Below are 17,015 nucleotides of genomic sequence, written 5' to 3'. Positions count from 1 at the left end.
GGGAGCCAGCAGTGTAGAAAATCCCTTAATGAAGCGTCTATAATAATTTGCGAAGCCCAACAATCTCTGGATGGCCTTCAGTGTTTGAGGTCGGGTCCAATCCAGAATTGCCTGTACCTTCTTGGAGTCCATTTCTAAACTGGAGCCAGATATTACATAGCCGAGAAAAGGTACACTGGGCACTCCAAAGACGCACTTCTCCAGTTTGCAGTAAAGGTGGTTTTCTCTCAAACGGGTCAAAATTTCTTTAACATGTTCTTGATGTTTAGCCACAGAGGGTGAAAAAATCAGTATGTCATCCAGATAGACAACAACCGAAACATATAACAGATCCCGGAAAATCTCATTAACGAAACTTTGAAAGACAGCAGGAGCGTTACACAATCCAAAAGGCATTACTAAATACTCTAAATGTCCATCTCTGGTATTAAAAGCGGTCTTCCATTCATCGCCAGCTCGGATACGAATGAGGTTGTAAGCCCCTCTTAGATATAATTTTGAAAAAATGACAGAGCCCTTGACCCTATCAAACAACTCGGTAATCAGGGGAAGAGGGTATCGATTCTTTACAGTAATGTCATTAAGGCCTCAATAATCGATACATGGTCTTAGACCACCGTCCTTCTTGCCAACGAAGAAAAACCCGGCTCCGGCAGGTGAAGTAGAGGGGCGAATGAACCCCTTTGCCAGGTTGTCCCGGATGTATTCGGTCATGGCTTGAGTCTCAGGCAAGGACAGCGGATAGGTACGACCACGAGGTGGTAGCTTATCAGGTATCAATTCAATTGGACAGTCCCATTCCCTATGAGGGGGTAAGATATTTGCTTGTTGTTCAGAGAAAACGACGGCGAACATCTGATATTCCTTGGGAATGGCAGAAGAAACTAATGGAACTGTCTTTCTCACAGGTCGAATTTTTGGAAGACAGGGTTTCTGACAGTCCATACCCCATGACAGAATCTGCATAGAACTCCATTCAATCCTGGGATTATGTTGACGTAACCAGGGTAGACCAAGAACAATTTCTTGAGAGGCCTCTGATATCACCAGGAATTTTAAGGACTCAGAATGAAGTGTCCCAATTCGGACCAATACTGGTTGAGTCTCTTTGGTGACTACCCCGTTAGTTAGAGGGCGTCCGTCTATAGAGGTCAGAGAGATGGCATGGTTGAGAGACAAACAAGGAATCTAGACGTTATGAAATTTCCGGCTGCTCCCGAGTCGAGTAGAGCAGTAGCAAAGACAGGTTTGGGTTTAAAGGCTAGGGTAATCGTGAAATCTTAAATTTTTGGAGACGGGTTCATAACTCCTAACTTGATGTCTCCAGGGTCAATTAGGATTTGGCATTTCCCGGTTTACGGGGGCAGGAGATCAGCAGGTGACCGGACTCTCCGCAGTACAGACAGAGGTTCTTTTGCATTCTTCTCTGATGTTCTTCTTTAGAGAGGTGTGTATGATTCACCTGCATAGGCTCCTCTTCAGTAGGGGAAGGAATGGGACGGGTAGAAATGGAGGGGGTAAATGACCTTTGCCGGTCAGTTCTGTTTTTTTCAGCCTGACATTCCCTGAAGCGTAGGTCAACTTTGATACACAACGAAATCATGTTGTTCAGATTAGTAGGAAGCTCTCGAGTGACTAGATCGTCCTTTAGTCGGTCTTACAACCCATGCCAGAAGGTCGAGGTGAGGGCTTCCTCATTCCATTTGAGCTCTGATGCTAAAATTTGAAATTGCACGGCATATTGACTGACAGGACGGACCCCTTGTCTCAGTGTCATGATGTTTGATGATGCTGATACAGTACGCCCAGGTTCATCGAAAATCCTCCTGAAGGATGACACAAAGCCTGCGTAATTATCCAGCAGCGGATCTGAGCGCTCCCAGAGTGGGGAAGCCCATTCCAAGGCCTGGCCGGATAACAGAGAGACTATATAAGCCACTTTAGTTCTTGCAGTTAGAAAGTTGTCAGGCTGCAGGGTAAAATGTATGTCACACTGATTTAGGAATCCTCGGCAGAGTTTAGGATTGCCGTCAAATTTATTTGGTAAAGGAAGACGTAAGCGGGGAGATGATCTGCCTCCTGTATTCCCAGATGCTGATGCGGATGTAGATGCTGGTACTTCAGGGGTAGAAAAGGAAGTTTGCAAACTATCCTGTCGCTTGGACATCTCTTGCAGAAATTTAGCCATCTGATGCTGCACGTTTTCCAGATTTTCTAAACGACCAGAAATGCACCTGAACAAATCCACTCCTGACTCCTGATCCGTGTCCGGCTCCATGGGGCCAGTGCAAACTGTTATGTTCTGGGTTGTTTGTGGACCCGGGGTGGTAGCAGGAGCGATCACAGAAGCAGATTTGTAAATAAAACTAGGATTTTTAATAAGTGCTTGAGTAGACATATAATGTGGCAGTAAATAAAAGTCCAGGAAAATAAAAATGTGCACAAGAGTTCTGTGGTGGGAGCAAAAGGGTTAATGTCCAGGTAGAAACAATTAGAGCTGTCCAGGTGTGCAGGTAGTGAAACTGAAAATAATCAAGCCAGGTTTGCAGGTAGTGAACTGAAAATAATCAAGCCAGGTTTGCAGGTAGTGAACTGAAGCGCAGGATGTCAGCAGGCTCAGGCACTCAGGTATGGGCAAGGGTGGTGGAGGTAGCGGGGTAGTCCAGTGGGAACTAGGAGCTGACAGGCAGACTGGCAGACAGCGAATTCACAGGAACAGGAAAGCACAGAGAACTCCCTCTCAGCTAGGCTGAGATACACGTTGCACTGGCAAAGAAGGAAGGCACTGACCCTTCCTAAATACCCCATGCCGTGCTGTTACTGGCCGGAGGGAACATGTGACTCACCAGGATTGGCCAGCCGCATCACATGGCCAGAAGGCAAGATGGCGGCGCCCATGCCAAACGGAACGGAGATGCCGCCAGGCCTCACCAGCGCAGAGTGACAACAGGGCCGCACAACAACGCGCGCAGCCAAGGTCCCCCGCCAGACACCAGCTCCGCCACCAGACAGCCCGCGCCACAATGACCTCACAGGTAATACCCGCCTAGCGCCATGCTGAAATACCCTGGCCGTGACAATCACGACGTGCATCCCGGGGAATGGTCCCTTCAGCCAGATGTATTTCAACTGCTCGTGGACAAGTGGGGACTGCCATAGGTGGACCTCATGGCCTCCCGTCACAATCGCAAATTGCCTGTGTACGGGTCCAGGATAAGAGATGCCGGGGCAAGCATGGTGGACGCGCTGTCAGCGAAATGGACATTTCAGCTGGCGTATCTTTTCCCTCCGATAGCCTTGCTGTCTCGCGTCCTTCGGAAATTCAAACAGGACGGGCGGCACGCTTCTGCTGGTGACACCGGCTTGGCCCAGATGTCCCTGGTACTCCGATCTTCAAGGCCTTTCCATCGACGTTCCATTTCCTCTGCCTCAACGTCAGGGCCTGTTGTCTCAGGGGCCCTGCCTTTACCCAGATCTGGGTCGTTTATCTTGACGGTGTGGCTCTTGAGACATCCGTCTTAAAGGCCCGGGGTTTTTCCAGCTCAGTTATCAGCACAATGCTATAGGCGCGCAAGCCTGCTTCCGCCAGGATTTACCACAGGGTGTGGCGTACTTATTTTCAATGGTGTGAGTCCAGAAACTACGATCCTCAATCGTTTTGTGTTTCTAGGATTTTGGCGTTCCGTCAGTCTGGATTGGACCTAGGGTTACGCCTCGCTCATTGAAAGTTCATGTGTCTGCACTTTCTGTGTGGTTCCAGCATAGGTTTGCTACTCTGCCTGATGTCCGCACCTTTTTCCAGAGTGTTCTTAGGATTCAACCTCCTTTTGTTCCACCAGTGGCTCCTTGGGATTTGGCAGTGGTGCTTCGGGCACTGCAAGGTCCTCCATTTGAACCTCTTGAGTCGGTGGCACTCAAGTGGATGACACTTAAGACAATTGCTTCGGCCAGGAGAGTGTCAGAATTAGGAGTGCTTTCTTGCCGTTCTTTTTTAACTTTTCACCTGGACAGGGCAGTGCTTCGCACCCGTCTGGGTTTTCTTCCTAAGGTGGTCTCTAAGTTCCAGGAAATAGATGTGCCGGCGTTTCAGTCACTCGATCTCTCGGCTGGTGAGGCTTCCTTAGATGTTGTCCATGCTCTCAAAGTTTATGTGGACTGGACTAGTTCCATTCGGATGTCTGATTCTTTGTTTGTCCTCTTTGGTTTTCACAAAAGAGGTTGGCCTGCCATCAAACAAACTTTGGCCTGTTGGCTTTGTTTGGTTATTTGTGAGGCTTATTCACAGGAGGGTTTACCTGTTCCGGCCTCTGTTAAGGCTCATTCCACTCGGTCTGTGGGTCCCTCGTGGGCTGCTGGCCGTGGCACCTCAGCTGTTCAGCTGTGTTAGGCGACCACCTGGTCTTCCATACAGACTTTTTTACGGTTCTATAAGTTTGACACCTTCGCCTCTCAGGATGCATCCTTCGGGCGCTGGATTCTCCTTTCACCAGAGGAGCATCCCCGCCCTTAGTTGTACTGCTTTGGGACATCCCCAAGGTCAACTCTCTGGTCCCCCTATGGAACCTGAAGTAGAAAACAAGAGATATGGTAAGAACTTACCTTTGCTATCTCTGTTTCTACGCGGTCCATAGGTCCACAGGGCACCTGCCCTGACGCACCTGGCTTCATATGGGCTTCATATGGGCTATGTGGCTGTTCACTGGTTTTCCGTCTCCCTTTCCGTGAACATGGTTCTTGTGTGTTCAAGTCTTCTCTCTGTTTTTATCTCCTCCGGCCTTGGCTACTTACCAACTTATGTGCTTGTGTCTGGGGCGGGGTATAGAGGAGGATGGACCCAGTGCATCCTGGGAGCAGCAAAGCTTTAACTGCGTGGTGCCTATGGATCCAGATGCAGCTATATCCCAAGGTCAACCCTGTGGACCTTATGGACCTCATAGAAACAGAGATAAGGTAAGTCCTTACCATATCTCTTGTTTTTCCACACCTGCCTAAAACTTTTGCACAGTACTGTAAATGCAGATGTTTGCTTTCATAATGATTGTACTGCTATGTACACATGTATACAGATATGATTACATACCTGCTCTCTCTTTTTTAAATTAATTTTTTTATTTTTCATAGTTAAGGTCAAATCAAATATTTCCCAGTAAAATGGACAGAAGTAAGAGGAGACAACTTCTTGCTTTCTCCAAACTACAAGGAAACCTTTCACCAGACTCTGTTTTTATACCTTGTATTTTGTCTTGTGCTGTATCACGTGTCACCAATGACTGGTTCCCAGATATGTCAATCTGAAACCGCAGTCAATGATTATGGGCAGCACCCACTTGTGTCTGGCATAACATGGGTGAACACAGAGTTAATCAAAATAACAACCACCTGGTCTGTTACAGTAATGAATACACTCCCACAAATCCCCACTCAATGTTAATATTACAAATTCCTGCCACCACTAAAGCCTAAAAGGCCTTCAGTTGTCCCTACAAATTAGTTACAACCCAATTATTATTATTTAAACAATAATCTGTAACAAATATATGTAGCATGTACTGTCTAATCCACATTCTTATTGATTCAATAAAAATCAACAGAGACCAAGATAATTAAGTGAAAGTTTAATCTGAGAAAGTTTACTCACAATGCTTAAAAGTTACACACAAAAAAAAGATTAAATAACTGAACTTATAAAATATTATGCAAATAGATTTTTTATCAAATAAAATGGAGAAAATAATAGAAACAGTCCACTTACATATGCTATGGATTAAGAATCTGCTGTGAGGAGCTCACAATAATTCAAGTGCAACCTCTATGTGCCATGGAATCCTTGGACTGTACAATGCATTTAGGCTGCCACACCGTTATATGGTGAAAATAGGCTGTGACAGCCATTTCTTTCTCTCTATGCTTTGCTGTCTGTGTTAATGTAAATTTAGTTTAGCCAACTAGTTTCACATACGTTCTTTTGTCCTAGGATCAGGTTTCTGCAGGGTTTCTGAACTATTATGTGCTGCAGATGGGCCAATACATAATTGTTCATTTATAGGTCACAGGGCACACATTTCATACACACAGAAATGAATAGGAAATCTTAATAATTTATGATTCAATCCATAATCACAACATCATGTATAGAATAAAATAGTGTTCTGATGTGTCCACATTTGCCCATGAAAACTAAAGTAGTCCAACTTTGCTCCCAAATGCTGTAGAACTATTTCAAACTCTATGCCCTTTTCCCAGTGACATTGTTGTTTATGTCATCCAGCATTGGCAAGGACTGGATGAGGCCACCATATATTTTATTGCTGCTCCACTCTCCTACTAAAGGAAAGAAAGATGGTATTGGAACTGACTGATGAAGGCATTAGGGCTCATAGTCTATCCCCTTCCAAATGGATTGCACTGTTACATATAGTCCTTTTTTTAGCTGTTGATGCCCAGTTAGTGACACATCATGTTATGATTCCCCTGGGTGCAGTTAAACTACAGTTAAGTCACAGAGTATGATGAAACATTAAAATGTATTTTTTGTGGGAAAATACAATGGCAGGGGGTGCAGGTAAACTTAGAAAACACAGGTTACTGGAAACCATGAATACTGGGGATGTATGTACATAAGCAATGCAGATATATTTGGTATTTGATAAATCAAGGCTGATTAATCTAATTTTGCAATAGTAATGACAGAAGCAAAGAGAGTCCAGAAATAGCAGGATGATAATGTGGTGAATGGCAGAAGTAAACAATCCAGAAACAAATAGCAGAATGGTAAGCAGATAAGGCAGAGGGCCTGATTCAGAGCCGCCCGTAAGCGGCCGCTCGTTCGCTCTGAGCGATGTTTGCACAACTGCGCATGCGTATGGGTCGTAATGCGCATGCGCAAACCAGCCATTGCGGTCGGAAATCGTGCGCTCGCAAAACAGCGAGGGGCTGTTAATTTGATTGACAGAATGTACCATTTGTGGGTGGTAACAGGAGAAAGTGCTTGAAAACGGGGGAGTGGAGATCCGAACGCAGGCGTGCCTAACGGTCAAAATGGCGTTTAATGGGAGTGCATAATTAGTAAAGGAGCGTTATCGACCACGTCACTTGGTTGTCTTTTAGTCTGAACTGCTCGCAGTGATTGCGGTAGGAAAAACCTACCACAAGTACTGCGAGCAGTTCAGATGCCTTTCAATGTACCCGATTAATCAAATAAATACCGGAGATGACGTGTGATGCGAACGGCAAAGGGGCGTCTTTACAAAATAGCGAGCGCATTTTTCGTTCGCTCACTCAGACATAGAGGCGTCAACAAACCGCAATGAGCTAGCGCACAATTTAAATAGCCGGCCCCTTTTTTTGAACGACCGTCCGCAAATAGCGTCCGGGTCTGAATCAGGCCCAGAGTTCCTTTAACTTGTCAGAAACTGGAGCTTGCACAAACAAAACAGGCACTGAAATCCAAAGTTCTTGCAGACATCAAAACAGGGTAATGCAGAAACCAAGCATGAACCATTAATGACCCAGCAATGATTGCTGGGCTCATACAGACTAAATAACCAGCTGTCAGATGTAGTCCATGCTGTTAATTGAGTCATTAATTACATGTCACAGAACAGAGTCCAAAGAGCAGCACCTCTGGTAAGGACCAGTACAGAGTTCTAACACATCAATGCCTATTTAGATGATGCATCATCTAATTTCCTATTGCTTCACAATTCCTAGACACAGTTTTAGAAACCGATCTGTTATCAAAACTGGTGATTCATAGTGTTCAATCCACTGTTGGAGGTAGTGACCCCAGCTGTAGGTGGCAGTAACACTTCACCTGAAGTTCCTGAACTGTTGTTGATTTGTCTCTGGAGGGATATTAAAATATCATAGAAGTATTCTATTAATAGTATCATAATGGTCCTGTTTAGAGGAAAGATCTGCATCTGCTCCTCATGCTTAACCTTTAAATCCAGATGTGGAGTAGGAAACCCATTGTCACAGCGAGCCTGGCTACCGATCCCTCTTACTGGGTCCGGCAGCACTGGCTTCCTGTGGGGGCTATGTCGCCGTGGCGGGTCCGTCAGCGCCCACTGTGGTGATCTGCTTGTGGCCAGCGGGCAGTGGTCGGAGAGTCCCGGCGACTGCTGTTGATTCTGTGCACCGGCGGTCGTTGCTCCCATAGGGGAGTGTGCACCGATTTGAATGTGATTTAAAGGGCCAGATGCACCTAGTGTGACGTCACTCTGAGCATAATTTGTCCCTCCCTATATAAGGACAGCTCTGAGCACTATTCAATGCCAGAGTATAGGCTCAAAAACCTTACTCCAGCGTTCTTATCTGTGATACTACTGCTCGTTCCTGACCTTGGCTTTGTTCGTGACCTTACTCCGTCTGCTCCTTGGTACTGCGCTTGGTATTTCAGTTTGACCCTTGACTAGTCCCCGTGACCTGCATACGTCTACTCCCTGGTACTGTCTTTTCCGTTTGTTTCTGACCCGGCTTGACGCTACGCTATACGTCTTCTTAGTACTCTACTGCTGTCTAAAGAACACCAGCACATGTATTAGGGAACCTAGTCTGAGGGCCACAACCTGTGTGTCAGATGCAGCTAAGTTCAAACCTCCTCTGCGGGGGTCCCTGGTGAATACCGCTAGCATGATAAACTCCTTACCACTTGGTCTCGTCAATCCCAAAATACGGGTTAGCATCTATTACCTATCTGTGAGTTGTGATACTCGCTCACTTCAGGACAGCCTATCTTCCTGTAGTCTTTTCAAACTGCTGCAGAAAAGTAGCCTGATTTTTTTATAAGGTGGTCTAGACATGGTCTGGTCTGGTATGACCAGTATTCTTGACTAATGGATGTACCTTAGTCATACTGGTCCCACTATCAAAATGCTCTCTGCAGCAGGCCTATGCTCTTCATGGCACAACTGTCCAATTTGGCTGTGACCCTTTTGCAAGAAGGCCTTTATTAATTGATGTTTTCTCTTGCAAATTGAATTCCCTTTGCTCTGCTAGTCCATCCTTTGTAAATTATATGCAGAAGCTTCCATCTTCAGATACCTTGTGCAAAATGACATTTAGAGAAATAAAACAAAAAGACGGAGGAAAATAACAGTTTGCACTCTGTTTAAAAATATTTTATGCATTGAATTCTGACCTTGGTGAATTATTCTTTATTCTCTTTTGCATATATCATACATATTGTTTTACCCTTAAGCTATTAAGTAAAAACAATACAAAAATTGCTTAAAGATTATCCAAATTCAATCTCAAACTTGCTGTTAAGATTAGTACATGAGTTGGCACATCTTATTTTGAAATTAATGTGACACCTAATTTAATAAGAGTTACAGTAGACCAGACAATTACCTGTTTATATTTAGCATAACAAAAACTAAGCAATTAAGACACACAATTTTTAATTGGACACTGACAGAATGTTATTCAAATAGATTAAATATTGCAAGAAAGTCACAGTGCTTCTTGAATAAAATAGTTTTAGCAAACTGACATACATAATAATGAATTCTAAATGTAAAACCGTGTAAAATAAGATGGGAATAAAATACAGAAACTAAAATTTATAGTCATTTACTCCCTTGTATAATCTACAGCCTGTTAAAGGCTAGAGGTTTGGACAATTTGTCATTAGTAGACTGATCCCCCAAAAATTTCTAATTTCTAAGATATTTTGTTATTTAAAGATTTAATAATAATCCACTTTATAGACCATTTATTGCCCTCTTGTCCAAAAAGGGCTATAATGGTAGGAGTGCAACTGATATCGCCACCAAGGGCACAAGGAGGGTTGCGGCCTAGGATCGGCCGTTACTCACCCCAGCGCCGGCTTCCCCTGACCTCTCTAGCGATCAGACATCAGGTGCAGCAGAGAGTGACGCGCTGGAGATTATGCCTAGGGATCACGTAGACATCCATTAGCTCCTCCGTGTCTTGATTGCTGCGGTTGCCGTCATGGACGCAGCCATGACAGTCACCTGATTAGTCTTTACCCAATGGTAGTGTGGTGGTTGTCAGCTGATGCTATCCTCCAATGAACTGCTACCTTAGGGCATATAACTAGGCTCTGGACAGCAGGAAGTTGCCTGTACAACATCGTTGCTACTGGTGTTTGCTTGCCGTCACTTCATTCCAGGTTCCCTTGCTGTTTACTATCGAGTCATCTCTAGTTACTCTCCTGTGCCAGCAGTGCAGCTGGATACCTTGCCTGCATACTCTGGAGCTCATTCAGACCCGCTCGCTAGCAAGCGGCCGCTCGTTACAGACGATGTTCACTAATGTGCGCATGCGTGTAGTAGGACGATAACAAGAGCAGGCCAGTAGTAACTGGGGAGTGGAGTTGCGGACGCAGGCGTGCCAGAGTGTTTTTACGCCGTTTCTGGGGCGTGCATAATTTACAGGCAGCGTCATAGTACACGTCACCTGGTTGATTTTTACACTGAAGTGCTTGCAGTGCTTGCGGTAGGGTACAGTCAACCGCAATCGCTGCAGTCAGATTCGATGGAGCCCAATGTACTGATGGTTGTATATACTTCCTGGAGATGACGTACACTAGTGGACGGCTAAAGACAGGGTGGTGGGCGTCTATAAACACAAAATGATTGCTCGACCATCGCGACCATCTTTCCGGCCGCTCGCTATAGCTGTGGGTGGTCACCCACAGCTATACGAGCGGCCAGGGGGCCGCTCTAAAATTCAGAAGGACGGCCCTGATTCAGAGCGAGCGCTCTGTCAGAGCGTCCGGCTCTGAATCAGGGCCTCTGTTCAATATCCAAATACAAAATCCTCGCTAGTGCCTCTTTCAGAGGTACATTCTCCTGGGCCTCATTGGTGTTATCTGCCTCCATTTCCCACCTCTATCGGATAACTGACCAAAGACCCGCGACCTGCTTGCTGGGTGCAGTATAAATCCATATCCTGCTTAGAGGGGTCACTGGTGAACACCTCCCAGCAGTTTGGTCAGGTCTCGCAAACATCCGATACTTGTGGATGAGGATGACATACATCCAGGCCCCTCGCCTCTGATTCCTTCCACAACACGGGACCTCAGCTTTCAGCTCCTCAGTAGGAGATTCCCCTGAGCCAGCCGTGACAGACGGTGTAGCAAGTGAAGGCAGCCTCCTACCCTCTTTCACCTTGCAGGAAGCAGGAGGGACATCCTGCTTCATAGAAGGGTGCAGACACATCCTTAGAACGTGTCTGGCACCTTACCTCCTGCTCCCAGTGCTCGCCAACGCATTTGACATCATGATGTGTAATAAGGATTATGCAATATTCCAAGACATGCATGTAATTAACATTGTACTTATCGATTATACATAGTAAAAGGTAAATTGCTATGCTCAGGGAAACCAACTAAAAGCAAAACCATATATATAAAAAAAAATGCTCATCAGAGTATTACATCATTTCAGCTCTCAAGTGTCTATCATATACACTATGGAATTTATATACATAAATTATATTTATGTATTTTTATTTTGCTAAACTGTAGTTATATTATTTACAGCATATAATGCAATATATAACCATTAATATTTCAGTTTGGATTCATTCCTCCATGGACTTCATACCCTATTTAAGGGACATTATGAAATAGCAAAAGAAGAAGAATGGGTGTTTGCAGATATGGACTTGCTGCATACAGTTGTTGCACCGGCAATTCGAATGTCCTTGAAGCTCCATCAAGTATGTGTCAAATAATATGTTTTACTATGATACTTGCCACATTACTCATTATTACAGCAGGTACATAATTGGGATGAGATTGATAATTTGGTGTAAATAGGGAGGCAGTAACACACTGGAGATGGTGAAGCTGGTAATACATAACACATATATAGCAAAGGAGGATTCCTAGGATAGGCATGTGAGAACTGACAGTGGCAGATACATTAATCTTATTATAACAGATGTGTGAATACATTCAACAGGATTCCTTAATGGTTGTATCAAGGTTGGTACAAGTTGTGAATTTGCCAGATACTAAAGACATTATATAGTCATATACTCACTTGTGGAATCTACAGCCTGGGCAAGGCTAAAGGATTGAACAATTTGTCAGTAGTAGACTGATCCACCCATAACTTAAAATTTCCAATATAATTGAAACCATTTTTAACATGAGGTGTATTGGCATACTATTCCACTATTACAGTACATTTATGTCTTCCAACATATAGAAACTGATCTGGTTGTATTGTTTCTGGTTGTATTGTTTTCTGAGTTCCATAATGTTTACATGTTCTTTATGATGAATGTACTGCATATATCATTGTTACATTTTATTTTGTTACTTTTAGACGCTAAACATTGATAATATGAGTCACTCTTCAACATAGAATAAATTGTGTTTTGTGACTTCATTATTTTGAAAAATTGCATCCATTTATATAAACCCATATATTAGTGCATTAGAGTGGTATTGTGTTGATGGAAGCAAAATATACCCTTTATTATGTTTCTATGCAAATATTATAATTTGTGTACCAGGAATAGAAATGGAAGGACATGTAAGGGGTGTTTGTACTTCAGCAGGTATTAAATGATAGTGATAATAGTCAGGACTTGGAAGTGAGGTTATTCATTTTTCTACAATTCACATTCCCATGTTTGACTGTAATTCCACAAATGGTCACAGACAGTGTTTGCATGTAGGGCCTGGTTCAGAGCTGGACGCAATACTGATGTTTATGAAGTTAAGCGATTATTGGTGATCTGCGAATGCGTTTAAATTGCACTGCGCACGCATCAAGTTCCATTACTGCTCGCAATGAGGATTTATTTGCCAAGTGATGGACAGCCAAGGACGGTTTGTGAGCAGCAACTCAAATGCAGACATGTCGTGACCATTTTTGGGACGTGCCTCAGCCTGCAACTGCGATCCTATACACAGTAAAAATGGCTCTGGCATCTTAGTTCTGTATTTTGCGTATTTTCACACAGCCACTGTGTACAAATTGGCAATAGCAGTGGCATTAGTGTGTTTTGTGTATTTTCGCACATCCGCTATGGTGGCATTAGCATACATCTCTGCATCAGGCCCAGAGGCCCTTTCCAAAAGCAGAAGGTTGGCATGCACCAATGTGTGCACAAGGCATTACAATGAAATGTACTACACATCTACAGTTGTTTGCCTACTCCTTAGAATACACAACAGTTTTGCAACTCTCATATTAAAAAAAAAAAAAAAGCAGTTTCTTTGGTAATCTGCTGCTTAGTGCAAAACAAATATTTATTGTCTAATTTCACCCCTGGTAACAGCTGAAAAATCAGTCAGTCAATCTACAGTCATTGTGTATTTGCAACACTGTGCCAGCAGAAAGGTGCATTTATGGAAACGGAAAAGTGCAAAACAAATTCCCTTTTGTGGCATCACCAGACAAGTAGCGTGGAACCATGGTGCCCTGAGAAAGTGCATGTTGTAGCGCCTCCCCTTCCCTGTACTGAACTGTGCCAGTGGGGTATGGCTACCCTGCAGGGGAATACTGAAATGAAGAGAAAAACAGCAAACAGTATCAGTATCACGCTGGGCACTGAGGTCCCATTGGGGAAATAGAATGCTTCGGTGATACACTATCTGACATTAAGGGGTAGCTTCTTTGGCACTGCTTTATTTATGTATAGCACCTAGGATCTGACTTTTATCTCATTTGAATCATTGTTATTAGTCAATAGAGCATATTGTATTATATATTCTGATCATTTAACTTAAATTGAGTGAGATTGCACAGGGCACACAGCTTATGACTGCGATTACTGCCCCAAGTAGTTTACACTGGAGTGGGAACACCTATGGGAAGCTCCCTTCTCAGCTATGCTCCTACTTCGCAAATATACATTGCACCTATATTAATGTGAGTACTACTATGCATGTTCTCTCTACCACCATTATTATTATTACAGGTCTCCTAATACAGTATTTTATAAAAGACCTTTCAAATAACACTTTGTGGTCATGTCTAGGAACACCTCATTACTTTATATAGCAAAGTAATTACTTTTTTTTAAACTCATACCTGCCAGTAAGAAAAGGAGAGGAAAGGGGTGGTGACAGAAGCCAATAAGACAGGAGAAGGGAGGGACAAAGAGTTGATCAGAGAGGGGTGGTGACAGAAGCCAAAAAGAAAGGAGTAGACAGCAGCAAAGAGCTGATCCCATGGTAGATAGGGGAGGGAATTAAAGAGGTGAGAAGTGAATTTTATCAATCTGACAGGAAAGGGGAGGTGACAAAAGATGATCACAGAGGGGAGGCAATCTGGACATCTTGAGGGAGCATGAAATGTAGAAACGGATCTCAGACCTGTAACTTATTTAGGATATAGAGCAAACAAATCGAGATAAAACTAACAGGCGGCCGTCATACTGTGCAGCGCCCCATGAATTCTGGAACCCTGAATGGCGTCCTCTGTCCATTTTGGTACCTGGAGCACATGCTCACTGGAACCACCCTCGCTACTCCCCTGGGCATCACATGCCTATATTTGAACAAGCAATGTACATATATAAGTAGGGCTGGTGCACTTGACAAGCACTATAACACCTCCCAAATCAATATTTAACATAAGAGAATGACTTACTGTTAAGACTCGGGCATGACAATAAGGAATTAGTCCCGCCAACAGCCTTGAGGGCTGTTATACCTTGGCTAGATGCGGCCTTGCAGCAGCCTTGAGCGCTGGAAGTGACTTGGCTGGCCCTGACTGCTGTGGCCTGTTGGACAGTAAGATGAGATGCGGCCTTTGGGCCGGTAGCAGCCTCTGGGCTGAATAGCAGCCTTGGGGGCTGGAGAACCTTGGATTGATGCGGCCTTTGGGCCAGAATATCAGTCTCTGGGCAGAGTAGCAGCCTTTGGGCTGTGTAGCAGCCTTGAGGGCTGACAGACTTGGCAAGATGACGCTGAGAAGCGCTTAGTGCCGCCGGGATGACACTAGCAGTAGTACACAAGATTGCATACACAGGACGCTGAGGTGCGCTAAGTGCCGCCTGGATGACACTAGCGGCAGTACACAGGCTTGCGTACATGGGCCCTGATTCAGAGCCGGACACTCTGACAGAGCGCTCGCTCTGAATCAGGGCCGTCCCTGCTCCTTTTTGGAGCGGCCTCCTTGCCGCTCGCATAGCTGTGGGTGACCACCCACAGCTATAGCAAGCGGCCAAAATGATGGTCGCGATTGTCAAGACCATCGCGACCATCGGGCTTGCGATGAGACCCTGCGGTAGGGTCTCGCTGCCGCAAGCCCAGGAGTGCTTTTGCCTCTATCAGAGCCAAAAGCACTCCCACTGACATCACTAGTGATGTCAGTGGGGCCGGACCCAGACGGCAGGCGTTCCCATGGGAACGCCTCCGTCTGGGCAGCCATGCCCCTGGCACGCCCACCAAAGGGGGCATGCTGTCAATCACCATCGACAGCACGCCCCCTTTAGTGCGGGACCCTTAATGACGGCTTGGCCGCCGTTATTCGGGTCTCGCGTATGCGCACGACGGAGGCGCCTCCGTCGTGCGCATGCGCACTTGGGCACCATCAACCCACTTGCGAGCGCTCAGCGCTTGCGAGCGGGTCTGAATTAGGCCCTCAGGGCGCTGAGGTGTGCTTGGTGCTGCCGGGATGACACTAGCGGTAGTACACAAGATTGTGTACACAGGACGCTGAGGTACGCTAAGTGCCGCCTGGATGACACTAGCGGCAGTACACAGGCTTGCATACACAGGGCAATGAGGTGTGCTTCGTGCCACCGGGATAACACTAGCGGTAGTACCCAAGATTGTGTACACAGAACGCTGAGGTGCGCTAAGTGCCGCCTGGATGACACTAGCGGCAGTACACAGGACACTGGGTTGCACACTCTGGGCAGAATAGCAGCCTTGAGGGCTGAAAGACTTGGCAAGATGATGCTGAGAAGTGCTTAGTGCCGCCGGGATGACACTAGTGGTAGTACATAAGATTGCGTACACAGGACGCTGAGGTGCGCTAAGTGCCGCCTGGATGACACTAGCGGCAGTACACAGGCTTGCGTACACAGGACGCTGAAGTGTGCTTAGTGCTGTCGGGATGACACTAGCCGCATATTGATTCCTACCTGTCTATACCTTCTAAAATTGTCGATATTTAGAGTTATGAGTCGCGCAAGAAATAAATGCTTTCAGACTTTGAGTGTGGTTCCAAAGCACAAAAAGTTATTATTCAATATAAAAACAGATGGTTACACGCTGTGATCGAAATACAATTAGCACAAATAAATTACACAGACCCAAGTTACAGTCGTTACATACGCACGCGCCATGGACTCAGATCCCGGCATCAAAGTAGACACCTCCGTCAACAGCAAAGCAAGCAGACTGGCATCCAGGTTTAAAGAGCCCACATACTGTATATACTCTAGTAGAGATAGGCAATACAATAGAACAGTTTGGCATGATTCCATTGGTTTTTCTTCCTGGTTCTTCTGTTACAGTACAGTTCATAGGTCAATTCGTATGGACACAATCCAGCCTCCAACAGCTCTTTGTGTCCTGTTTCCCGCTGCATAATAAATTTAAGCTGGCTACATTACAGAGTACATTTTAATGTTTAACTCTCTATGGTCCATAGTTTGCAGACACATGTTGAGATCTCCTCACCGATGGTACCAGAAATCTGCAAAGACACAGTGGATCAGAACGACACCAAACACTGCTTACCATGTACTAAACCTTAGATATCAAATTACATTTATTTCACAACATTAATAATACTGAATAAACTTTGAATATTACACTTTAATGTTAGGGAACCTCTTTATGTAAGTGTGCAGTGTGTAAGTATTGGGGTATTGAGAAAAGACGCTAGTTAGCGTTGTGCGACTACGTGTTTGTGGAGTACACCATGGTACATGTTTTGCAGGGTTGATCATGTTATATATTTTAGTGATGGTCTGTATTTATATAATGAGGACTTTTAACATCTTTCTATTGTGTGGGAATCGCATGTCGCTAAATAATAGCATCGCCGTATGTACTTATAATGGGCGAG

At 44.9% G+C, this 17,015-nt stretch overlaps 1 protein-coding gene across 1 annotated transcript in view; it reads left to right on the top strand.

Annotated features, from left to right (window-relative positions):
* PCNX2 (pecanex 2) overlaps window positions 1-17,015 on the top strand; it is a 449,190-nt gene that overhangs the window by 366,551 nt on the left and 65,624 nt on the right. The window contains exon 29 of the mRNA XM_088448947.1: window positions 11,547-11,691. Within this exon, the coding sequence (XP_088305073.1) occupies window positions 11,547-11,691 (145 nt within the window). The remainder of the gene's footprint in view (window positions 1-11,546; window positions 11,692-17,015) is intronic.

This window comes from Taudactylus pleione, unplaced genomic scaffold, assembly GCF_031769625.1.
Source record: "Taudactylus pleione unplaced genomic scaffold, aTauple2 ptg000473l, whole genome shotgun sequence".
Lineage (NCBI taxonomy): Eukaryota > Metazoa > Chordata > Amphibia > Anura > Myobatrachidae > Taudactylus > Taudactylus pleione.
Note: the sequence above shows the minus strand (reverse complement) of the source record. Positions and strands in the feature narration are given on the sequence as shown.